The sequence below is a fragment of the Ursus americanus genome, chromosome 7, assembly GCF_024610735.1.
Source record: "Ursus americanus isolate L20-20 chromosome 7, mUrsAme1.1.p, whole genome shotgun sequence".
Lineage (NCBI taxonomy): Eukaryota > Metazoa > Chordata > Mammalia > Carnivora > Ursidae > Ursus > Ursus americanus.
In genome coordinates this window covers 57725904-57751415 of record NC_142133.1, presented here as the reverse complement: position 1 = coordinate 57751415, position 25512 = coordinate 57725904, and the positions used below count along the sequence as shown (strand labels likewise).

Sequence of the window (25512 nt, the reverse complement as noted above, 5' to 3'; positions counted from 1 at the left end):
CAGCACTTTTCTCCAGAGTAAACAGTTTACTACATAGCTGTTACCAGCCGTAATGCACAAGTTCTATACTTTGCCATTATTTATCACTTTCTCTTCAATGGTAATTCTCCCCTATAGATTAGAAAGCATTTTTAGATCGCAATAAAGTCATAATGCTGAAAAATTATGAACATAAGGCCACCGTTCTTTCATGCTGCCTCCAGTGATGTACTAAAGCTTTTCAGACAAACTTATAAACCCCCACCCACCTATAAATAAGATATTTCTACTTGGTTCTACTCTTTATGTAAAGGTTTGCTTTAATGATACATTTATAGTAAGAAAAGTCCACAATTGATACATGGATCTAGGACCACCTTATAGCCTTTAATATTCTTTCTTTCTGTGCTGGAAAGTGGTATTTTGAGATGTTTAGGAAGTGCCAGTATTTTCGAAGATCTTAAATACCAGCAGAGTAAGTTTTTCCATCTTGTGATTTTTCTCTTAATATGGCAGCCTTGGCGAGAGTGGAGGAGTAAATAGCAAGAACATCAGTCGATTCATTCACTCAGCAAATGTTTATTGAACATTCACTCCATGCTAAACACCGTGATAGCACCTAGGCTGTATAAATAATAAGGCCTTACCCCAGAGCGCCCCTCTGAGAGGGAAGAGAACCAGTGAGCAGCCCCAAGCCAGGACAACAGGAGAGCATCCCGCCCTCGGTGGCGTAGCCCATCTCCGGTCTGGGAGTGCTCTGGATTTGCTTAAACATAGCCTTCTGTTGGAAGTTCCCTTCCATGGCAGAGCAGAGGTAGTTACAGACAAATGTAGCTTCTGTCAGTTTGTTTCAACTTTCTTTAAGGGTGAAAACCATTCTAGAATGAAGTCTATGGAAAAACAACATTTTTATAGGGCCAGAAAAAAGGCATGAAGGTGCTCAGATCCAAAGTTTGAAGGAATTGAATCTCCAGGGATGCTGACTTTGGGATGTTGTTGGAGCGTTTTTATCTTCTGTTTCCCAACATAGTCTGCTTGGTGTTGCGACTTAAAGATTCATTCATGGAATAGAGAAATGGGTTCACAACTTCAATTTCGGTGTCAGAAAAAGAAAGGTGGCTGTGAATGTCTTCTTCCTCCTTCATCATCCCTTAATGATGGAAAGAGAGGAAAACTGATGACCTTTCAAGTCCTATAATTACAAATTTTTAAATGAGCCATTTAGAATTTCGCTTTTAAGGATGCAAATTAGTAATCAGTTGCTTCGCAGTATGATACAGACCCACAGGGTTATATTAAATATGTGTAATGAAAGGTTTATGATCAGGACAAAGTAGAAAATTATACCATAAATCACATTTTCCTCTCTAAAAGATAGCAAATTAAATGTTCATGTATTGCCAGCTAAGATTCACAAAAAGATGCTCTCTTAAAATATTTATGTAAAACCTGAACCCATCTCACCTATTAATTGTAGTTCAAGGTTTAATTTTAGATGGTAAGGTATGCGTGTGGAGGGGACACACACGTTCTGTATTTCTTAGTAACGTATGCATTATTTACAATATTTATGCTTTCAGAGTATCCAGATAAAATACAGATTCATTTGTTATTCTGACAAAAATAGTCTCTGCTTCCCATCTTGCCAGCCCATGCAGAGCAGTATTCAGACATGGCTGCACTCTTGTCATTGCTGTGTCAACCTCTTTACATTTGATTGACTTTCAGACTTTGCGTTCAATCCAGACAGGCGTCCCAGGTTGCTTCAGCACGCCACCAAGCACGCTTTTCTCACCTGAATGTGTGTATTCCCTACATTACCTACATTTGAAATCTTCTGGAAGACGTTTACGAAGCTGATCTCTCTAGTAGTTCCTTTGCCGGCCACCATAGCTTCTTCCCCTACCCCCTTTTTTTAAATTCTAAAATAATGTTATAACTGACTAACAGAGAACAGCTAAACATCATTCCAAATTCTGCTAACAGAGAAAGTTTGAACATTTCAGATTGCGGATAAACATTAACATAGACGTTTTTGGCACACACACTTTTTAGTCAATTAGACTTATCCAAAGACGTGGATATCTGTCGGTCAGGAAGAAATACCTAAATGAAACACTGACGATTTCCCTTTATATCATGTTGTTAGACTTGTATGTTTTTAAAGAAAGAGTAAGAAATCCTTTAGGCTGCATATAATATGCAGTATTATAGGCTCGTGTCTAAAGCCCCTAAGAGAAGACCTTGTGTGAACATTGTGTGAACATTAAGAATGTGTGTTATCGTGAGCATTTAGTAGGAGCAAAATATATAATGAAGTTTGGGGTGTAAGTGATTCTCACATTTTAACAGTAAATGGTAATCAGTAGTTTGAGGAACTCATACGAACAAATTTCATGAAAAAATAGCACTCTATTTCATCCAAACCTCAAAGAGTAGTTACTAGCCTGCTCTTTAGCACCAGATTGCAATATACTTCAGAGATCTGTTTTGGGGGCTTTATTTTCCGGATTACTACCAAGATGTGGAGTTATGTTGGGATAACCAAGGAATGGTGACTATTAGTCTTAACCATTCCTAGTGCCATAGTATAGTATAGTATAGTAATAGTATAGTGTAGTGTAGTATAGTGATAATATAATATAGTAATAGTTTGGTGTAGTATTGTATAGTAATAGAGTATAATGTAGTATGGTAATGGTACAGTAATAGTATAGTGTAGTATAGTAATAGTATAGTGTAGTATAGTGATAATATAATATAGTAATAGTATAGTGTAGTATTGTATAGTAATAGTAGAGTATAGTGTAGTATAGTAATGGTAGAGTAATAGAGTATAGTGTAGTATAGTTATAGTATAGTATAGTGTAGTATAGCAATAGTAATAGTATAGTATAGTAATAGCATAGTATGGTATAGTGTAGTGTAGTGTAGTATAGTACAGTATGGTATTTACATCTGTGGAAGAGGACCGGAAGACAAGGGGCAGGTATGGAAGTGTCTCTCTGTTCATCAGCCCCTCACGCTCTCTGCCTGTCTCCGCAGGGGAGGAGCTGTGCTCGGGCCTCAAGCGAGGCTGTACTTTGGACTGCCCCTTCGGTTTCCTGACCGATGCCCACAACTGTGAGATCTGTCAGTGTCGCCCACGGCCCAAGAAGTGCAGACCCATCATCTGTGACAAGTACTGTCCGTTTGGGTACCTGTAAGTATTCTCAATTCCGAAGATGTCTTCTTAGTTATCTGTAACTTCATGAAATGTCCTTAACGTATTTTGGTGTGCTGTCTCGTGTGTGAATGGATCAGAGATGCACTGAACCCAGAAAGCTGTGCTTGCTTTGTTAAGTGAATCAGAGAGCAGCAAAAGGAGGGTTTTACTCTTAACTCTTTGATGAAGGTGTGCCAGTGCCTCGTTTATGCCGCTGTCCTTTGAGCCTCTTCTGTGAGACTTCCTCATAGCAAGGGCCTTTGACACTGCCAGAGGGAATGGATTGTCAGGAGATCCTCATATCGTACGTGCCACAACTTTTCATAACTGTCCCAGTGACTATTTGGTGAGAATTTATTTAGTAATGTGTACTTTAAGATCAGTGGACAGCCACTCATTGGCCGTGTGGAACATGCTTACCACGCATCCCTACCTCACCTTGGTGCTGGTCTGTCGTTTGTAGTATCTTTTTCTTCATGTAGCAGTACCTTTTATGAATTTCCTTAGAGATAAGAACCACGACTTATATTTTCAAAAATTCTTTGTTGAGCCAAACCCCATGAAAATCTAGATTATTCCAGGGGGAAAAGGCACTTCACATTTGTTTAGTGTCTGTACTAACATCTATTTCTGCCTTTGTATTAAGTTGGTTCCCTAAAAAATTACCTTTCATAATCTTGCTTTATCATTTTTTTCCTTAAAGATTTATTTTAGAGACAGAGACAGACACACACATGTGCGTGCAAGCAGGGGGAGGGGCAGAGGGCGAGTGGAGTCCTCAAGCCGACTCCCTGCTGAGTGCAGAGCCTGACACGGGGTTCCATCTCACAACCCTGAGATTATGACCTGAGCCAAAATCAAGAGTCAGCCACCTACCCGACGGAGCCACCGAGGCACCTCATCTGCCTTTCCCATTTTTAATATATTTGTGTAGTGCTAGTAATTATAAAGGACTTAGGTTCATCTTAAAGTTACCATTTTTATGGTTTCTGTTAGGAATTCTAGTTTAGCAGGGATAGGGGAATCTTTATTGTCATTTTGGGATAAATTGGGAACGTTCACTTTCCTTAAAACATCCCCAAATTAATAAACCATCATTGTTCTTAATCCTAAAATATGACTATGATACCAGTAAAAGTATAATTATTTCTTAGCTTCACTCCTAACGTATGATAAAGCATTATGATCATAATAGTAACTATAACCACCTGCTGCAGTATTCTGACAGCTCAGATTCAAGGTTCAAGTGCAGCCCTCACCTTGGAGAGAAATCCCTTAGAGGACTGTGGAGCCCATGTCATGTTCCTGTCAGCAAGCACATCCGGGGAGGACCAAGTAGACCACTGTAGACAAATGAGTACTTTATCAGCTAGAACATGTGTTTCAAGGACAGCCTCTGAAGGAGAAATGTTGGCCAGACACCATATGGGAGTGTTGGGACGAAGGCAGCCCTCCGTGCCCCTTAGCCATACCTGCTGAGTGGACTGTTCCTCTCTGTGTGCAGCAAAGGCTTGCAGAGGGGTGGGCGGACAGGTGGATGGATACCTAAATGAAGAACAAACACATCAGGTGAAGCCTTGATAGAGCTTAAAATGACATGCTATCTGGCATGAGTATGAATAATTCATTTAATTCGCTCTTCTCCTCATGTTGACATAAATATGTAGACCCCAGCACTCAGTTCTCGGTTCACTAAGCAGATTGTGGTTTGGTTGTCACTTGGGCGGTGGTGCACTGAGGGTTTCCCATAGAGCTGTCTCCTCTCAGAGTCCCTTAATTTAACCAAGATGAAAAAGAGCAAGGACTTCGTGTGTGTGTTTGTTTTTTAGTTGACCACTGTTGCCACTTAGGGCTACTTGGGATGAGACCTGAGGGTAAATAGAGTAACTAACTCCTCCTTGTCTGAGGCCCAGGAAGCCCACTAGGGCTAAGGAGAGGAGATGTGGAGCCTAGGAGAAGACTCGGCCCTGCGGCTGGTGGACGGGACACAGAGTGAGCTCTCTGTAACAGACTGTGACCTTCTCCTTTTAGAGAAAATAAGGAATGTTTGTTAAGAATTTTTTTCCCCAAAAATGTCTTCACTGAAACTACTGTGATGTAGTTCATAAACATGTATTTATTTAACACATCTTTCTGATCACAAAATGTAGGCCGTCTACTTTATTAAAGTGCAGCCTTTTTCCATATCCCGTGTGCTTCCTGACACCCCGTGTATGGAACATTGTTCAGTGGATATTCTTCCCCAGCTGGTGAATCACGAGTGGACCTTGGTAGCGGGGCTCCTCAAAGCTTTTATTCTTAATCAGTCTCGGTCTGGCATTCTTAGGTCTGCGGAGCCTAAGGTTCTCCTTCTGTCTGCTCTAAGTTCAATAAAGCGCTCGTTAACATTGCTGCTAGGGGGGCACCTGGGTGGCTCAATTGGTTAAGTATCTGATGTCAGCTCAGGTCATGATCTCAGGGTCCTGGGATGGAGCCCTGGTATCGGGCTCCGCGATCAGCAGGGATTTGCTTGTCCTTCTGCCCCTCCCCCCGCTCGTGCACTTTCTCTCTCTCTCTCTCTCTCTCTCTCTCTTTTTCTCTCTGTCTCTCAAATAATTTTTTAAAATCTTTTTAAAAAATATTTCTACTAGTGTCTGAAATTCCTCAAAGATCGTGGTCATGTGAGGAAGGCTTACCCTGGCAAAAGAAGGACTTTTTGCCCCAGTGCTGGCCTCCAGCATTGACCAACAATGTATCTTTTACCATTCTCTTCATGGAGTTATGCCTTCATCTTTTTTATATGACGGTACTAGTTTTCCTAATTAAAACAACAGTCATGTCATTGGGGTTCTGACTGTCACGTCCCAGAAGCGCATTAGTCCTTGGGCAATTCTAAACCTTGGCCATGAGTGGGTGGTGGTCATGGCCACAGAGGGCTAATGACACATCACTCCACGAATTTTTGAGAACGTAAGTCACATTATTCTGCGGCATATAGTAGCATCACTTCGATGACCCTTGGTCTGAGCTCCTGGACATCATTTGAGACTTTTGGATTTTCTGACCTCTGACAAAATTTTATTTACCCAGGAAGAATAAGCACGGCTGTGACCTCTGTCGCTGCAAGAAATGCCCGGAGCTCCCATGCAGTAAAATCTGCCCCCTGGGTTTCCAGCAGGACAGTCATGGCTGTCTTCTCTGCAAGTGCAGAGGTAAGTGTGAACCCATGACCCTTCATGCCCCCTCAGAGCAGCCAGGGCTCAGAATCAGAGAACAGGAGGACATCATGTAAATGAAACAATGTCCGTGACCGTTGTCTACTCAGACACAAATGTCGCTCTCTCTGGGTCCGTCCCTTTTCCTTCCATCTCATTGGAATAAGAGCTCAGAATAGAATTTAAAGCAAGCATATAACGGACAAGCACATTTGACCCAATGAATGACTTCTTAGCTCTACGGATTTACCCATGTGAGGAACGTTAGCCTAAAGCACCTTGACCTTGACCTCTGTAGAGTCTGTCCGGCAGTGGCTTGATACAATTGATGCCGCAGAGAGCCCTTTTCGGAGCCGGTGAGGGTGGGCGTGGCTACGCAGCCCGCTTATCTATTTTCTAGTAACACAGTTTTCTATGAGAATTTAAACTGCTGAATCCGCACATGCCAGCCTCCGTCTGTATGTACGCACGAGTCCTGGGCATACATTCAGTCTGGGACTTCCCAGTTCGAGACATCCCTGAAGCCACGGAGCCTGTGCCCTAACTGCCATTTCTGCCCGTACGCCAGCTCCAGCTTGCCCCTCCCCCCCCACACCCGGTATGCTTTAGTGGTCAGCATGATCCACAGGTTCAGGAGAAAAAGGGTCCCTCAAGTTGGTTGTGTGTTTTTTCAAAGTTAGGCGCTTATCACCCATAACAGTGTGTTTAAGGGGTCAGAGTAAACAAAAATCTAGTCACTGCTTTAACTGTTCCACTGAACAAAAATCCGTGAGTTAGTTTCAGAAGGCCCAGGATTTCCCCATTGGGTGACTTCTAGAGTGATTCTTCTGCATATATGAAACGTATGCATACCATTCGCTATGAAATCAGTGCTTGTTTACTGTATAAAATATGAGGATGTAGAGGGAAAGGGGTAAAAATCAACTATAATCCTGTCAGGAGGAGAGAAACATATTTGCGGGTTTTTTTCCTATTTTTCTTTTTTCAAAATTGAGAGCTTATTAACTTAAATTCTTTCCGTGAGCCTTTCCCGTGTCAGGAACTGTCCTTCGTACCCGTGATTTTTGGTGGCTGGGTAGCATTACCTGTGAGGACACTGCAGGCTGTTTCTTCTGTGCAGTAGCTGCTGCTTTACCAGGCTGCCTTCTGTCTGTCCAGAGGTCCCTGCTTCAGCCGGGCCACCTGTCCTGTCAGGCACATGTCTGTCCATGGATGGCCATCATCATAAAAATGAGGAAAGCTGGCATGATGGGTGCCGGGAATGCTACTGTCACAATGGACGGGAAATGTGTGCTCTGATCACCTGCCCGGTGCCTGCCTGTGGCAACCCCACCATTCATCCGGGACAGTGCTGCCCGTCATGTTCAGGTAAAAGCTGGCTGCCATCTTGTGCGCTCCCTAAGCAAATGACTTCTGCCTTGTAGGGCCTCCTCACATCTGTGACTCTGGGGGACACGCAGGGGACGACCCCTGCAGCACGTTTCAACTCTCCGTGGCTTTTGTCAGCAACGGCCACAAAATCAGCCAGGTGCTATCAGTGATTTGCCAAAGACCAGAGAAAATGCTCAAACCCTAAAACGACTCTCCTAGTTTTTTGATGGTGTACTCAGTGGTACTGGTCTTGGAACTGTATTTTTGTAAAGGTTTGCGGACCTAATGTACTTAAACTCCAGCTCTCCATTTTACAGATAGTGTATTAAGGCTTGAGTGTTTTAGTTAATTGGAAGGGATTGATGCTAACTTTATTCCATAAAAGCGTATTATTTATAAAGGAATATTTGAGAGGGAGAGACTTAACAAAGTCTGTGGCTGTTGCCCCTTTTTAAATTAATGGCTGTGTGTGGTGCTCTTGCCAAACGGAGATGTTTAGAGTGACGACACATCCCAAACATTTAAAATCCTAATGATGGTAATCAAGAGAAGTTGCTAGAAGAACAGACCAGATTATATAACTCAAGGGGTCTGAACTATGGTTGTCAATAACAGTAATTATTACCATAATAAACCTCATCTAGTACCTTTCATCCAAAGAGCTCAGCATAGTCTTACATTTAGGATTTCTTCCTCTCTGCGGGCCACTTGAGTTAGGGAAAAGTGTGCTTAAGCAGTTTTTCATTTGAAAAACAGATGCAGAAATACCAGCTCTCTTACCCAAAGTCAAATGCTATGTCAGAAGGCCGGGGAGAAGTGAAGTCTCCTGATTCTCACATCAGGTCTCTTTTAAAGTTGGAATGGATGTGCTGTCAGATTTCAGAGTCCGAATTACTCCTCCTCTGGTCAGTCTGTCCCACGTCTCTCTGTGGACGAACCCACCTATGCAGTGGGTGCCGTCAGGAACCTGAGACCTGTCTTTCTCCAGCAAGGCAGGCCCAGCCTGAGAGGGGAGGTGGCCTTGCCTGCCGTGGCCGGGCTGTGGGGAGGGACCCTTGAAGACCCTGTTAGCTCTGAGCGTCTACACCCCTCGATAACTAAGGTATCAGAGTGACAGGCAGCCCCATACCCCTGTAGGGACCGGATTATCATGTTTGTTTTGTTTTGCCCATAGTTCAGTCCTATGTGTCCCACACTGAAAGTTTCCTTTTTCACATGTTTTGCTAATTAAATATGAAAAACTACTAGTGTCCATTGACACAGAAGATAAGTGAGCAGTTTAATGAAACAGCTCTGCGTTGATTCTTTGGGGAAGGAGAAATCATCTGTTCCCATGAAGACCCCATGCTTTAGTTTTAGGCATGAGTGTATGGAGCGTGGACCGCACCTGGGTCTTGGCTAATCTTGTACTCACCAAAGAAGTCTCAGCCAGACTGGTTCAGATGCAGAGACGTTACTAAGAACAGAGGATGGACTTAAGAACTGGAAGTCAGTGGAACCAAAATGAGTTTTCTCTGTTACAGAGATAGGGGAAATTCTCATATAAACACACACAGCATTACTGACGTATTCTTGTGGGTGGTGAATATCTGGATATACGCGTATAAACACACACACATACATATATATATGGATATGTAGATAGATTTTTTCCAAAAACCTTTAGTGGATCACCACGCACATTCTTGAGAGACCCCAGAGCCGTTGCATTCAGGGGTTCCTACTTTAAATATTTTCTCCCCTTCATTCAGGGATCAGCTGTTTTCCTTTCTGGGATAGGTGAGCAGCTTCTAAACTCCTGAGAGAAGACTCACCAGATGATACTGTTTCTCGGGTGTTTTCCCCCTCTCTCCGTTTGTCTCTCGTCTCTGACTCTCCTGCCACCCGTGGGTTTGCCCTGAGGCACAGGGCACGGCGGAGAGGTGAGCGAGAGAAGACACCCGCAAACACGCACCGCTTTCTTCTGACCACTTCCTTCTGAGTCAGCGTGGACAAGGGCAGGAATTGGGGAGCCGCTCTTAGTCCTTTTTGAAAGGAAAAGGCAGTAAGGGAGACTTTCCAAAATTAGTTCATTGCCGCTCTTTTGAACAGTTTTTGTCTCCTCTGTAAACCATCTCGTCCCAGCTCACTTTCCTTCTGATTTCCTTCCTGTCCCCTTTGCTCAGAATCGCAGAGTTTGCTCGTGGCTTATGCACACGAGCCCTGGCTAGTGTCTGTGCCCTGTGATGTGTCCACTTGGTCAAAGTGCCAGTCTCTCTGCGTTCCCTTGAGACGAAGCTGTAGGCACAGTTGCCTTCTGAGCTGAAATCAGCCCACCCTACTGCCCGTCATCAAAGTGGTCGTCTCGTGCTGACCACCACTTGCGAAGTCACAGCAGGGGAGCTCCTCAGAGATTCCAGGTGTGAGCACCCCTGCACAGACAGGGGAGCTGTCCTGGGGCTTCAAGCAGGAGCTGGCCGCGGTGTCTCCAGACTGCCCCTTGGCAGGGTCACCACTGTCAACGCCTTCTTGAAATGCTTGTGTTTGGATTACCCGAATGTGGTTAATGTCCTCATACTGCTCGTTTCCCTGGCACAGCTCTGGGGCAACTCACAGCACCTCTGCAGACAGGCTAAACATTCAGTTCCTTCTCTGTCATTATCATCTCACCAAGACACCAACATCGCCTCTCCTCTGGGGAGAGAAATCATAGTTATCGTGGGTCTCTGGGCATTGACCTCTCCTGATGATGACATCGCCAAGCAAATGTTTAGTCTCAGGTGAGGGTTTCCAGACTGTTGATCCTGAAAGAGCATTCCTGCTCAGTTTGCTGGTGGCTGGTCTCGGCTGGGGTGTGGTCCACTCAACAGGATGCATTTCCAGGTATCAACGTCCTCAGTCAGGATCCTAGAGATAATGAAGTGGATGGGGCACCGACCAGTTGGAGGTCGTGTTTAATCTGGAGGCATAGCCATGATCCAGTGGAACACAGTCTTGGGTTCAAATTCCTTGTCTGCCATTAATACTGAGCCCTCTGTTCCTCGTATGTAAAACAGGATCCTAGGACCTACCTCACAAGGTCAGTGTAAGGAATAAATAACATAGAGCACTTAGCATAGAAAGTGGACCACAGTAAGCATTCAGTAAGTGAGAGATTGTTATTCTAGACACTTCCGCACATTCAGAGCTGCCCTAAGAGGCCCTGTTCTCTTCTCAACAGGAAGAGTCCTCTCGAGGTAATTGAATTCCCTTATTGAATTCTGTCATTACTGTTGACAGACTGGAACCACTCGAACTTCCCTTCTTGAAACCAGCTCTTCTTGCCTTCTGTTTCTGTGCACGGACTATTTCCTCACTATTGTCTTGATAAGAGTAGAGGGAGCTCTTCTGCAGCCACTTCTTCTCTGTCCCTTCGAGCAGACAGCACCAGGTACTTCAGGAGTTGGTGAGACTGCAATTGAATAATTTCTTGTGTTTTCATTTTCTGTCATTTCCCAGATGACTTTGTGGTGCAAAAGCCAGAGCTCAGCACCCCCTCCATTTGCCACGCCCCTGGAGGAGAGTACTTTGTGGAAGGAGAAACGTGGAACATCGACTCCTGTACGCAGTGCACCTGCCACAGCGGGCGGGTGCTGTGCGAGACGGAGGTGTGCCCGCCGCTGCTCTGTCAGAATCCCTCGCGCACCCAGGACTCCTGCTGCCCGCAGTGCACAGGTGACCGCGCCGCGCACTGCGCGCCCCGGGCGGGGGAGGCTGCCGCGCAGGCGCTGTGACCCTGTGGGATCCGCAGGGCTCATGCCGAGCCCGGTAGCCGGAAACCCGGTAGCCGGTAGCCGGAAACCCGGACAGGAACCTCTGGAAGCCTGCTTCCTAAATTCATTCCCTTCCGTCAGCCACAGATTTATGTAGTGAAGGTGCCTTGCATCTGGGGTGCCTTTGGCACAAGAAAGATTGTTTTTCTGCCATTCTTTTTTCTTAGCTTTGCATCTCAAGAGACACTCCTGCTGCCCCAAATTATTCCAGATGATTTTGCAACGGTGAAAAGTCGTCTTTGTCTTTCACAAATGTGAAGAGCAGTTATTGATAACTCACGTAAAAAAAATTCTTTGAGATATATAAGGGTGGCAAAGATACTTTTGAGAATGTTAAAACAGGAAATTGCTAAAATATGCATGTTCACCCCCTCCAGCCTGGGGTGATTAATAAATGAAGATCCGAAAGTATTAATTTGACTAGCACCGCACGTGTACAGAGAGTATTGTTTTCTTTTCACGACTCAGGTAATCTGAGGGTAACTTTACCCTGGCTGGTAAATTTATGGTCGTGATACATATACAGCAAAAGTGTGTCAGGATTTTAAACCTAAGTTCCTGGTTTTGTAACTAAAGTAGCACTTGTAATTAACACCGAAATATATTCCTTTTTTCCAGAAGGTTCGTTGTATATACCATCACCGAGTTGACAACATAACTCGTTTTATTTTGTTCTTGCTTAATCTTTGGTCTTATCAATTTAAATTGATAACCATTTACCTTCTCAGTGTATATTCTTCGAGTCTTTCTGCTCAGTAAAACATAGACCTCTGTGTTTCATTACTTATTTTTTATCCCTTCTATTCGTATGCAAACCCTTGTAATGTTTTCCTGTTCAGCTCCTAAGACACCCCTGAGCACCTGGCCCCAAGTTTATTACCTTACGCCTGGGTGGCTCGTCCTTTCTTTATGTGTAACTCAAGAGATAACTTCTGTGCTAGCTTTCGTCTTAAACATTAGGACTTACTGCTTTAGATATCAATATTCCAAAGGTTACTCTTACATCTGTGAATAAGAGAATTCTGGAATGCTCTTCTTTTAAAATAAGTCACCTGCCCCATAATTGATCTTTCTAAACTTTCCACGAATACTTGTGTTGCATTGATTTTAAAAAGTCTTAAAATGTAAAATATCATTTTCTTCACAGTAAATTCCAACAGTAGCATTGATAAACGGTGTGTTTCACATCTGGAAAAAGCCCATCTGTAATCTTAGGATATTTGCATCCTAACATATTCCAGAAATGAGAAGAGTTGTGTCCCTTGTGGTGATTGTTTCCCCTAGGGTACCCTGTTATCATCCCCTCTGTCCTTCTACTTTCTCTCTCTGGCCTGGTTCAGAGCAAGGTCTGGAAATGGAAGTGGGCTCATGAAGAAAGATCGAGCATCCCTGTGGGTGGTGATAACTTCACCAAAGTAGGGGAAGGGAGAGAATAGAATAATACTTCTTTCTTTTTAAAGATTTATTAAATCTCTTTCATTCTTTATTGTTTAGAGTTGGAAAGAAGCATAGCATAGAAGAGAGAGGGAGATAGAATAGAAATAAAAAGAATGCATGACACCAGTGAAGGAATGGATAAAAACAAAACAAGAGTTAGTAGTTGGAATCGGAAGTAGAAAGAAGGGGTCCCTGCGGCAGGAAGACAACAGGAGGAGAGGCCCAAAGAAGGAAGTTACCATGGGCAAGATTCCCAGATGACCTTTTCAGCCAGGGTTGGGTTAGTGGTCTCTGCATCTCAGCTTCAGCTCCCCCTCCCCCTCCAGCACTGACCACACATTCCCATGTCCCCGGGGCCTTCTGTAGGCCCAGACTCTAGGGTATTCATTTCACCTGTTGTTTCATAGCCCCAACACTACTGTCCTGCTCCCTCTTCTAAATGTTTAGATTTGAGGGTGGACACTGCTTGCAAGGGTGAAGCTATCGTAGCCCAGAGGAACCTGGTGGCAAAATTATCCATGGACGTGGATGACCCCGACAAGGTTACTGGGAAAGTAATCCCATCTCATCATCTTTAACCCATATAGATGTCGTCTGTGGAACTGTCCCTAAAATTAGACCCAGAGCACATTTGGAGCAGTGGAACCAGTGTCTCTTTTCCCCTTGGGACTGCCTTTGGGACTGGCAGTAGGAGATAGGGTTCCATGATTTTGAGGCGAGGGCATGGGCTCAGTCCATTTTGCCAACGTCCCTCTGTTCCTCAGAGAGAGCCCAAAACAAAGCAATTGCCTTGCTTCTCAGGCTCTTGTCAAATCCAGCTTCATGGCTATCGGATGTATTCATGCGGTGGATAGAAGGGCAATGTGACCATTAGAGCTTCCACGTCACAGGGATAACTACCTGTCTATCCCAGTTAGTTCTGTTGTGTGGCTGAAAATAGCAGACTTCATGAAATTGATTATGAGAGGAGCGTATGATTATTCCTTTGAGCGGGTGGCCCCTGAGAAAATGCAGAGGTTTGCCAGGAAGGACATCATGGCTGTTTCTGAGCTCTGGAGTGGTGAAGGGGGTTGGCCGCAGCACGGTGACATTGCTAACCTAGGAGCCTCACTGTCATGTTTTTCCTTGTTACATTCCAGTCAGGTTCCTGCTTGAGGGTACAGCTTTTTATGTAATTTCAGCAGATGCCAAAACCCAAAGGGATCTCTGGGTTTTCTGGTAACACTGCTTTCTGTTTCAAGTCGTAACTATATCTGGGAGCCCTCTGGTCAAAGTCTTTAAATAGCAAAGACACAGATGACCTGCGGATGATTTCTGTGTGGGTACATCCTTATGAGTAGATTTCCAATAATCTTTCAGCCATTAACGCAAATGCCTGAACATCGGGATGGGACATACGGGTGTTTCAGGAGCTGTAATGAAAGTCTGTTTGGATATTGATAGATACTGATTGGTTGGGACTGCACATAGGTGTTTCGGTAGGTGAGGTGAAAGTCTGTTTGGATACTGATTGGATATTGATTGGTTAGGCCTGCACATATGTGTTTCAATAGGTACAGTGAAAGTCTATTTGGGTATTGATTGGTACATAGGTACAAGTGAGAGAAAACCCAGCGACAGTTTTTAGACAGAAGTTTCTTTTCCATACATTACAAGAATTTTGGAGGCAGATGTTTATCAGCATTGATTCGGTGTCTCGGAGATATCAAGGTCCTTCTCCCACACGTATGATCAAGATATTACAGCTGCAGGCAAGACACAGATTCAAGGCAGGAAGAGTGTGGGAGGAGCACCACGTCTGCCCTTCTATTAAGAAAGTAGAAGCTCTCCCAGGAACCCCCTCATTTAGCCACAACCCGGTGACGTGGCCGCCTGGAAAAGCAGGGCACAGGACTGTCTTGTTTGACTTACACCTGCCCTGATCCAAATCCTCATCCACCCACCCAACCCTCCAAAAACCCCAGGATTTTGTGAAGCTACGGAGCGAGAGTAGAGTGAATGTTGTGCGAACTACTTAACAGAATCTCTGACAAGTCTTTTGTGGTCTTTATGGTTTTGCTTTTAAAATGTACGACCCTGCACAAATCAGACTTGCTGTTTTGTTTCTGAGTCATTCTTACAGGAGGCACACAGAGCCCCAGGGACCGAGTGCGCTCTTCCTAAGACGGAGTGAAACTCACTGCGTGGCGAGTTGGGTGGCTGGTGGCATCTCCTGTTCCCTGCTGACCTTATGTTCATTCTTCCAGATGAACCTCCCCCGCCTTCCTCATCCCATAACGAGAGCGTGCCGAGTTACTGCAAAAACGACGAAGGGGACATCTTCCTGGCCGCCGAGTCCTGGAAGCCTGACGTGTGCACCAGCTGCGTGTGCAGGGACAGCGTCATTAGCTGCTACTCGGAGTCGTGCCCGTCCGTGTCCTGTGAGAGACCTGTTTTGAGAAAAGGCCAGTGTTGTCCCTACTGCATAGGTAAGACCAAGAAAAAAAATCCTTTGTTTCTACCGGTGGGCATTGAATCTACATTGACAGCCATTTGCATAAATCGGTTCGTGTTTGTAACCTGCCCCACGGACCCGAAGGAGCAGTATGAGGCAGGAGAGCGATGCAAAAGATGTGTTCCCGCGAGTCAGCCGGTGAGGAATGAGGAAAGGCTCTCTCAGAGTGCCGCGATGTTCCAGCGCAGTCCTCTTCTCTTGGGCTCTTTTGCTGTTTCAGCATTTTCAGTATCCAACGCTCTTTCTCCACCCTGTCACTTACAGGGGCTTTTTGTCCATATTCAGACACATACTAAGGTACACTGAGCGCATGAAGCTTGCTGCTGCCTTGAAATCCAGTAAATACGAAATGCTGAGTAATGTCCCGGTTATTCCTCTTGTCTGCTGGCACTCCACTGATCCCATTTCAGCCCCGCAGTTAGTTGTCCATGTCAAGGGCCTAGGGACACAAAGTGAGGCCCGAGAAACCGACAGAGGCCTCTCCTTCTTGTGACGCATGGGGATGTAGCCTGTCAACAGAAGACGTCCGTATGTTTGCCCCTGCCGTCTCTACTGCAGCCGGTCCTAGGGACATAAGCCAGACGCTGCTCTGGAGTCCGGAAGGCGAGGCTCGGACAGCTGGCTGCTCTCATAAAGGCACAGTCCCCGCTCCCAGGGCTCTCTCTCTCTTATTGCTTCTGTGTTGAGTAAAGCTCATGAAGTCAAGAGAAAGACAGTGATGCGTCTCAATCCAGTAGCAACCTATCAGAGCAGCAGGTAAAAAATGCGGCCAGCTATATTGATTGCAGGTATCGTGCACTTACTGTCGGAGTTTTTTGCATGCTTTTTAGATACAAGTCTTTATGCGTATTTGGGGTGATACTTGAGGAAAGGAAGAGATCTTCTGGCCACAGTGCTTTCTAGCAGTTCCTGTAGATGAACTGATGAATGGCACTCAGGTACATGTTGGCCATAACTCAAGCTTATCAAGACAGCTGCTTCGCCTTGACTGCTCGACCTCTGGCCACCAGACGGGAGACCACTTCCCCTGAGTCTTATTCTGCATGTTGGTATAGAAGAGATGCAAAGATGTTCTAAAAACACAGTTTCTGCTCTCAGGAATTTTACAGCGCTTAGATTTTTCTCAATGTAATGGCCAGAGAGTATTTAAATGTATGTTTTCAAGCTGAATTCTTTTGATAGAGTGACCACCTATGGAATTTATTCTTCAAGCCATGATGCTTTGGAGAGAGAAATGGGGGCTATTCATCAGGATGGGACAATAGCTCTAGACCAGGACTGTCCCAAGCAGATCGGGCCATAGAGCTGCCCTACCTCTTGGTGACCAACACCTTGGGTTCTGCTGTGATACCCATAAGCTTCTTAGCTCCTAACTGAAGCCCCAGAAATGTATCAAGGCATACATCCAGCTGGGTGCTGCTTAGCTTTTCAAAGAGTTGCCAGTGTTTATACAAAAAAAGGTCACTGCCTTTGCTGAGACATAAACAAAAGTATCAACTGGCCACTATTTCAGGCCAGGGGATTGGTGGAGAGGAGGGATGGACAGCCAGGACTACCATGTTTAAATATCAGAACTTCTGTGCAGCAGATTATTTTGTTTAGATAAAAAAAAGTTCTTGTGTTTTGCTACTTAATCGGTAAATTTGTAACTAGTGAATTATTCATCTAGTAAGTTTGTTTCCATATGATAAATAGTAAATCACTTCTTTTTCAAAACAATTTAACAAATTTAAACTCATGGAAAGAAACCTGCAAGTCCGTATTCTGTGTCTTCCTGTATGTTGTTGTTTTGGGGTTTTTGTTGGTTTGTTTTTTTGGCCTTTCTATTTCCCATTCCAATTCCTTCGTGATTTAGACTATACGTTCTTCTTTAGTGTGGAGAGAAAAACACCAATTTGGTCCAAATTTTTTATTTTGATTTGAAGTTAGTTTGCAAGCAGTTTCACTGTTTTGGTTCGTATAAGCTCATACTAGTGTAGCGGAAATTATGTTTTGGTTGCCCCCCGAACACACACACAATGATGCAGGTGTAATTGTATCACATAAATCTAAGGCTTATCTTCAGGGTAACATACTGGGGAGACTTAACGTTTGATGAGTGATGCTGTAGGCTGTTACTCCTCCATCTCAGTGCTTCATACGTGCTGTTTTATTACTGAAAGAGTCGCTGAGCCCCTTCAGTATACATCCTACGTATTTTGCAAGTAGCCTGGTTAGATTGGCTTCATCCTTTCTCCCTCTCATGCCCAAGCATACGAAGTCAAGTTCAGTCCGTGACTGTGACACCAGGATTCCCTATCGGACTCTCCAGTTAGCTCCCTTGGCCTCTGCAGGCTTATTCTCTTATCAGCTTCCCGTCAGCCCGGGCGCCCTGTGAGGGCTCCAAGCCCGGGCAGCGCCCACACACGCTGCAGGCAGTTACTGGCTGTGCCTCAGTGGCAAAGCCTGTGTCACCGTGCAGAGATAACCTAGCAAAGAAACAGGCCATCACTTTGCGTGTCCTGAAGCACCCGGTGATTTCTCCAGGAGGCCCAGGGGACCAGTGCTTGCGTTGCCTCCTGTTTTTTTAGGCTCTTGGTTTGAAACCAGCTCCTCCGTAACCTAGATCGTCTGTTCCCAGGATCATACGTGCCTCACCCCAGCCTGCAGTGCTGACCTCACCATGGCTGCGGGTCCCTGGATGGATATTCTCCCTAATTAGATCTCTCAAATACGGATTTCTAAAAACCTCAAACCAGCCTTTAATCTGACTTCTTTTTTTAGTGATAAAACCCCTAAACAAAAGTATGCTTCTTTCACCTTGTGAAGTATCCTTTTTTCTTACCGTAAGAGAATGGAAAAGTGGTGATCCTACGAAAAGTGGTGTAATTATGAATATTTGTGTTCCTTTCAGCTAAAGTATCCAGTCACTAATGTGCAGTGATAATGCTTTTCTTTTGATGTGTGAAGGCCTCATATTATGTGTGCTAATTTAATAGAATGTGTAATACAGACATAATTAATAGGATTGATGATTAATTTTGGAAAGTGAACAGCTTTGTCTCATTACTTATAATACCCCTCATTTGGGGATTCATCCTTGTACTAGAAAGAAACTAAGTAGTAATTACCCAATCATTTTAATGGAACACTTTCTGATTCCCTAATTTTTTATATTCCAGTTTTCTATGCAAATACAAATTTAGATGTTATTTTCATAGGCTTTTTGACTGTAATGATGGCGTAAAGGATGGGGAGCAAGAATCAGATGACTTGAGCATGTAAATCAGGTGAAGGTAAAAGGTCTGGTGGGAATTCTAATGTGCGATGGCAGATTGGGTATGTGGTTCCTTGTAAACAGCAGGTGCCTTCAGGGTGACACACTTCACCATGCAAGGCAGCATCACGGCCTTATCACTGACTACATCCTACATGCCTTTCTAGAACCTTCTAGAGCAAAAATGATTTTGGTGAGGTCTTTCTTCCATCGCTCCTAGTTGACAGTAAACAATTCAGCCAGCAACCCTTACCTAGTAAGTGCCTATGGGAATGCTGGCCCTGACCACACCCCCCTTGCTCTGATGTCTGTGTGGATGATGCTTTTGCCGAGGACCAGACTCTAGCAGCTTCTCTGAGGGGTGTCCCCATCAGCATCCTGGCAGACCCCTCACCATGTCTAGGAGCTTAGTCATTCCTGGACAAATGTAAAGAAAGAGCATTACACTGATCATAAAGACCTTTCTTAATTTAGCTTGTGGGATCCTCAGGCCCACACTGCCGCTGCATCCTACCTGCTGTTGACGCTGGAAATGGAGATGCTCAGGTGTGCCCGTTGGTCAGGCCAGGCTATTAGAACAGGACTGGTCCTTAGTAAGCAGCTCCTGTGCCGGCCAAGTCCTGTTACTCAGGCTTAGAATATCGTTTTGAAACTTGGGATTTGGCAAGTATTTATTTCTTTGTGGCCGTGTGTTATTTCAGAAAATATTTGAGGTCAGATATTTAAAGTCCTGTTTGTTGGCTGGAAATCTCTGAGCCAGTGCATCTTTCTCACTTAAGAAACTTGTCAAAGGTCAGTTCTTGTTGGATGCTAATCAGTTGTTTGTGTGTGTATATGTGAGATATGAAAGGATAGGTTATGAAACTTACGTAACGTATATGCTATGAAAGTATATATACAAGTTATAAAATATGTGTGATGTGAACAAAATTAAGATACTCTCATTACATGTCTCTAAGTTCGGTATCTTTTAAGTGTCTTTAAGTATCCCCTATCTTCAAGGGTCTGGGAAAATGAGTTCTGTTATGCGTGGCACCTGATCACACATCTCTCTGATGAGGGGTTAGCTTGTTTTTTGTATTTATTATATATATCTTCATATTCGAGTTAGAGCTTTCATGTGGAGTCAGGCTGGCTTGGCGCACTCCATTGGTTGTGATGGTACGGTTCTGTTTCCTCTCTGTTGCGATCTTCAGCTAGAAAATGATTAACAATATATATGTCCTTAATAGGGCAGCACCAACAATTTCTGTCAAGTCAGTCTGTTGTACACCGTTCGTTTTGTTTGGATGTATGTCTGTGATTATGCTAATTTGTTTAGGTATCTTTTCTTAGAGATCACAAATATAAATAGTATCTCTTTGGAACATCTGTTGATCATTGAGTATTTAACTCAGCCCAGGAATCAAACATAGCAAATAGTTAATTCCAAATCTCGAAGACATACAACCCATAGAATTAAAGGTTGTACATTTTTAAGCCATAATGTGATGAGACTGGCATCTCCGTTGCAACATTTTTCACAGCTGTGTCTCCAGTGTGTTTCCTTAAACACTTCTGTGTATTGGGAAGAGAACCTACTTTGGAAGCGAAGGTTATGATCCCCCCTCTGGCACATACTAGCTTTATGTCTCCGTGATAGGATCTAACCCTCGCTCAGTTTCCCCATCTCTGAGATGGGGACAATAATATCGTTCTCTGCCTCGTTAATGCTTCAAAATGAAGTGACATAATGCACACAGTGAATGTGCTTGGTCAGCACAGTGTGCACGCTCAGCTCGGTTCAGTGACAGCTCTTCCAACACGGGGTGCCGCCGATCTGGGGAGCGGGCCAAGTGGATTCTGGTATCGCACTTTAAATATAGCACCTGCCTTGCTGCAAGAGAAAGGCCTGGATATAGCGTCCCAAGGAGGGGCTGCTGAAGGACAGGAATATTTCAGGTCATGCCCCCGTGGTGTACCTCGTCCTGCACATCCTTGGCTTACACAGCCCCCCCACTGCTTCAATCACTGTATCGTGACCAGGTGGACGCGGCATGCTTTCTAAGGCCCTGTAGTGCCGCAGGGCTGGGGCAGCGCCGGGCCCACAAACCTCAGCACTTCACTGACCTGTCCTGCCTCTGGACATTGCCATGGGAGAGAGAATGGAGCTCTTTTAGTTTTTGTTTACTTTGAGAGGCTAGGCCCATTTGAGGAGTCCGTGAACTTACAGTGTGTGCTCCACCATGATTCCTACAGACCACGTGACATCTGTCATCGGGGCGCACTGTCATCAGGAAGAGCCCCAGTACGCTTCCTGAACATTCGTCAGGGCTCTGGGTTCCTGCGATCCCAACACTGCAACCCAGGTGGTCCCAGATAGCACTGAAGTGGTTTAAGTGGAAGGAAGGGAGGGGGAGGGGGATGCTTGTCTGTGTGCTGTTTAAAGGGTGGAAGACGACAAACACTGTGGTTGTCATGCCCTGGACTAACTTTGGAATAAGTCTCAAGTTGTCCCGACAGAAATAAACGGTGTTTGATTTCAGCTTGTTTAGGTCTTACCCTGCACTCTGGGAAGCACCTCGTCCTGCTCACTCCATGTGCTGCTTTCTCTTCGCACCTCTGTGTCCTTTCCAGGCTCTAGCTGTGGAAACAGAAATCCCAGTGAGCCTCTGAGTGGCGTCGTCCTTACCTGGGCTCCAGCACACGGTCTGGTGTGAAAGAGGTCTCTTGCACAGAAGGGAGGCCGACGTTGCTGTTTCCAGAGATTCATGAGCACATGCCTTTTATTTCCGTCCAGGAGACCAACCTGGATTTTGAATTCTCTAATGGTTCTCTAATGGTTTTGGTTCTCTACAGGAGGGTGACATTTCTGGTGAGGGCCTGACATCAGTCAGCAGATCCTGGGGGCGGGATCCCCACGCAGGCTGTGATGACAGGAGCCTTCTCTGGGAAGTCCAGTGGTTTCCACGTCAAGGCTTTCTTAACAGGATCCTGTACTCTTCCACCTAGATGGCTTCCTTTATGTCCTAAAGGAAGTACGCTGTTTTCCGTAGTTAGGCCACCTTCATCTTTCGTTGTTACTGCCTGCCTTTTAGACGACATTATGTATTTCCAAAATGGTTTCCGGGTATAATCTCCATGAAGGATTGTCGGCCTTATAAGAGATGGGATGTCAATTGAAGTTGAAAATGGAATATTTCCCTGAACTTCCATCCATGAAATGCTTCCCTCAGCCCATAACAGACAGTAGTGCACTGATTAAGTCCTATCACTGAGAAATTGTGTCCTCTTTGCGTGCAGTCAGAATCAGCCAGAAGTCCTCATGGTTACCAGTTTGGTGAGATTTCTGTTCATAGAGCTCAGGAAAGTTTATAATTTTTTAAAGTAACTTTATTACCTATTTTTTCCAATATGTTGAAGAAACCTGAAAGGTTCTTTTGGCCTTTACTAAAATACACCTAGACTCCCACCCCAAGAAATAGAAGAAAAGAAAGCACAAATGGACTTCCCAGAAAGGTCTTAAAATGGTGGTCAGATCTGCTTTCAAAGTATTTGAGACATTATATAGACGTAGGGGTTGGCCTACATGGCGGTACTTGTTTCGGTTTTCTTTTTATAAAAATGAATTAAGAGCAGATGTTTTATTTATTAGAAGCTAGAAGTTATAAGGGACTCGGGTTTTGAGTTAATAAATATTTTTTGCATTTTTAGCCAAAAACCTTTAATCGTGTGCTGACAGAATCACTGTGTATTAGACCTGTGCCTCATTGATATTGTCTATGCCACCTGCATCCAATCTCAGCAAGACTTCAGTTGAGTTCCACGTTTCCATTCTCTCCAGTCAGGAAAGGTCCAGTGGGCCAGCTGTTGAAATCAGTCTTCATCTGTGCCTCTGAGTCTGTGCACCTCTTGGTGACCTGCGAGTTATTTGCTCGGATTCCTTCTTCATCGTGGTTTCTGTTTGTCTCCTGTTTATATAAACAGAAGTAAAGCTGGTTTCTCAAACAGGAGGCACACACATTCGATTTCTTCTCCAGACGTAGAGTTTGTGCCCAACTTTGGGATGCAGAAATGAGGATGAGATCACAGGCCAGGGATTTGAGTATTTTATCCCTTAAAAGAAGATAAAATAGAATAGTAGCATTTTATTCCTTTGTGGCTGTTAGAGATCACTGCACAGCAGTGTTAAATTTTTAAGGGAAAATTTTTAAAGGTACTTTCCCTACACTTCCCAGAGTGAGCCACTTCAGTGGTAATTCTTGGCCGCCTTTTTCACCCCCGTTTCTGAATCCTATCACCCACAGTGTACCTCATACCTTCCCACACCTGCCTCAGTGATTGCTCACTAATGCTTCTGTCAGCCCCTCAACCTCAAAGTTAGGAAACCAAATCGAAGCAGAAGTTGTTGTCAGAGCCTGCAGTTGGCACAGCTTTGCACAACCTTGAGCACATGCGCCTGGCCCTGGAGTCCTGCAGAGCCGGGGAGATCCTCCCATCCAGGAGCGTCTCCGGTGTTCAGGACCGAGCTGTCACAGGGACGCGTGGGAAGGAGCAGCACCCCTCTTCGCTACCACGGTGGGTTATGTCGCGGTCGGACTTATTCCGAGAATAAGAGCTGCGTTTAGTCTCTTGGCCCCTGGGATCGCAGAGTAGAATACTTTTCAGGACTCTAACTAGCAACTGGAGCTTTGCGAGAACCAGTGCCGTTTCTAAAGCTGCCCGCCTTCCTCCCAGGAAGCGACTCCCACACCACCGCTCTGACTCCGGGACCACCGCAGCCAGGGTTAGCGCCCGGAGCACCTCTCCAGGAAGGTGGTCTCCTGGCAGCATTTGAGGAGCCCAGCGATGGCATCGGCTCAAGGGCATCTTTGTTTTCAGATGCTTCCTCGGAGGAGTGGGGGGGAATGTCTGGAGATGCTTCCTTCTCAGAGGCTAACGTGCACCCCTCATCGCGGTCCGATTCAGAGCAGGGCCTGAGCTCCCACGTCAGTGAGTCCGAAACACTGAGTTGGGTCTTTATAGAGGAAGAGACACTGCAGCTGTGGATTCTAGGGCTTCCCCAGCTGTTAATTCGCTTTACGGTATAATTAGTAAACGAGCTCAAGAGTAAAAGCAAAGTTCAACTTCAACAGCCTCTTAGGGCTTCTCTAGAAGTAAGGTGGCAAAGTTTGAACCGTTGGAAAAGTCAGCTTGAAAGGAGTTCACATTTCAGGGCCTCGCACTTCTGCCTCCCCAGAATCAGGGAAAACGAAAACACAAACACTGAGTTCTCCAAATTCCACCACTGAAAGGCATGGCGTACTTTAATTCTAGGCCCACATGATGCCATATACCGTTGCTTGTATTTGAGTCCAAAGAAGATAAGACACGCGTCTCTGTGCTCCCTGAGTTAGACGGCCCCACAGAAGGAGCCACCGCGCACGAGGGCTCTGGGCTCCCAACGCGGCGTTGGCCACGGCCACCGAAGCAGACCCCCATCCCAGAGCAGGGACTTTGTTTCTGAAGGAGGCCAAAAGTCATTTGTGAAGATACCGTAGAAAACACGCCCTCTAAGCAGAGGCGGGGAAGCATTTCTCTGTTGCTGTCTCTGAAACGGATCTCCTCATGGATTGAAGGCCGCGTCCTCAGGCCTGCTGGTCCTGACGTAATACACCCAGAGCTAACCGTGGCTCACCCCACAGCAGCACGTTGGAACCAGCGGCCCTCCCCTGAAGGTGTTGTGTACTTTCCAAGGAGCCTTGACCACGTGAAGAGGGTTCTGCGTGTTCCCGGAATGGAAGGAAAGGAGCCACTGAGTCGAGCTCAGCGTAGAGAACCTGAGCCTTGCAGTCGGAGGGAGATTACGTGGGATTACGTGGGCTCCGCCATGTTGTGGTTTGGTTACATCAAGTTACTTCCCCTCTGTAAACCTGAGTCTCCCCAAGAGGAGAGTAGACTGCCCTCCTCCTTGGGGTGTCCGCGAGGCCGAATAGGATCGAGCCCCCGAGCACAGAACCTGGGCACCGTGGATGCTCAGCAGATGCTCTTCGGTTCTTCAGTACTTGGCACCTGGATCCCGCTTTCAGAACCACTGGTGTTTCTCTTGTCTCTACCGTTTGTCTCCTCTGACCTTCAGTCTTTCAGAAGGTCAACTAAGGGTGCTGTTCAGCGTCATTCAGTTCTTAGATCTTGTGGCCTCGCTGAGCTCTGCACCGTGAGCTTCAACATTGGCTCAGACTTTTGTGCGGACCTTGTGGTCCCTCAGTCCTGCAACCAAGTGCCTTTACAAGGTCTTTTTTGAGGCACTGGTCCCCTTTTCAGTCTCTGGCACCTCCAGGGAAAGACTCGTTCTTTGAGGCAGTGCTACCAACCAGCAATTGATGGGCATCTATCTCTGCTCTACCCACCACCACCCCCAGTTTGTTTTTTCTTTTTTTTACAGTTTTATCGAGAAATAATTGACATATGTCACTGTATTAGTTTAAGGCATGCAGGGCACCTGGGCGGCACAGTCAGTTAAGCATCCAGCTCTTGCTTTCGGCTCAGGTCACGATCTCGGGGTTGTGAGATCAAGTCCCATGTCGGGCTCTGCAGTCAGCGCAGAATCTGCTTCAGACTCTCTCTCCTTCTCCCTCTGCCCCTCCCCCCCCCACCTGGGTGCGTGTGCACACGTGCATTCTCTCTCTCTCAAATCAATAAATACTTTAAAAAAGTGAGTTTAAGGTGTACAGCATGATGGTTTGAGTTACATGTATTGTGAAGTGAGCACCACCATAGCTGTAGCTAACATCTGTCATCTCATGTGGATGCACTTAAAAGAAATG

The 25512-nt window shown here is 45.3% G+C and overlaps 1 protein-coding gene across 6 annotated transcripts in view; it reads left to right on the top strand.

The window, feature by feature from the left end:
* Positions 1-25512, top strand: part of CRIM1 (cysteine rich transmembrane BMP regulator 1) — a 185859-nt gene that overhangs the window by 141718 nt on the left and 18629 nt on the right. For 5 of the 6 annotated variants that reach the window (XM_087863736.1, XM_045809087.2, XM_045809084.2 and 2 more), the window contains 5 exons: positions 3025-3181; positions 6254-6375; positions 7537-7746; positions 11227-11442; positions 15224-15445. In XM_087863736.1, the coding sequence (XP_087719862.1) occupies positions 3025-3181; positions 6254-6375; positions 7537-7746; positions 11227-11442; positions 15224-15445 (927 nt within the window). The remainder of the gene's footprint in view (positions 1-3024; positions 3182-6253; positions 6376-7536; positions 7747-11226; positions 11443-15223; positions 15446-25512) is intronic. The other variant, XM_045809089.2, reaches the window with a different exon arrangement.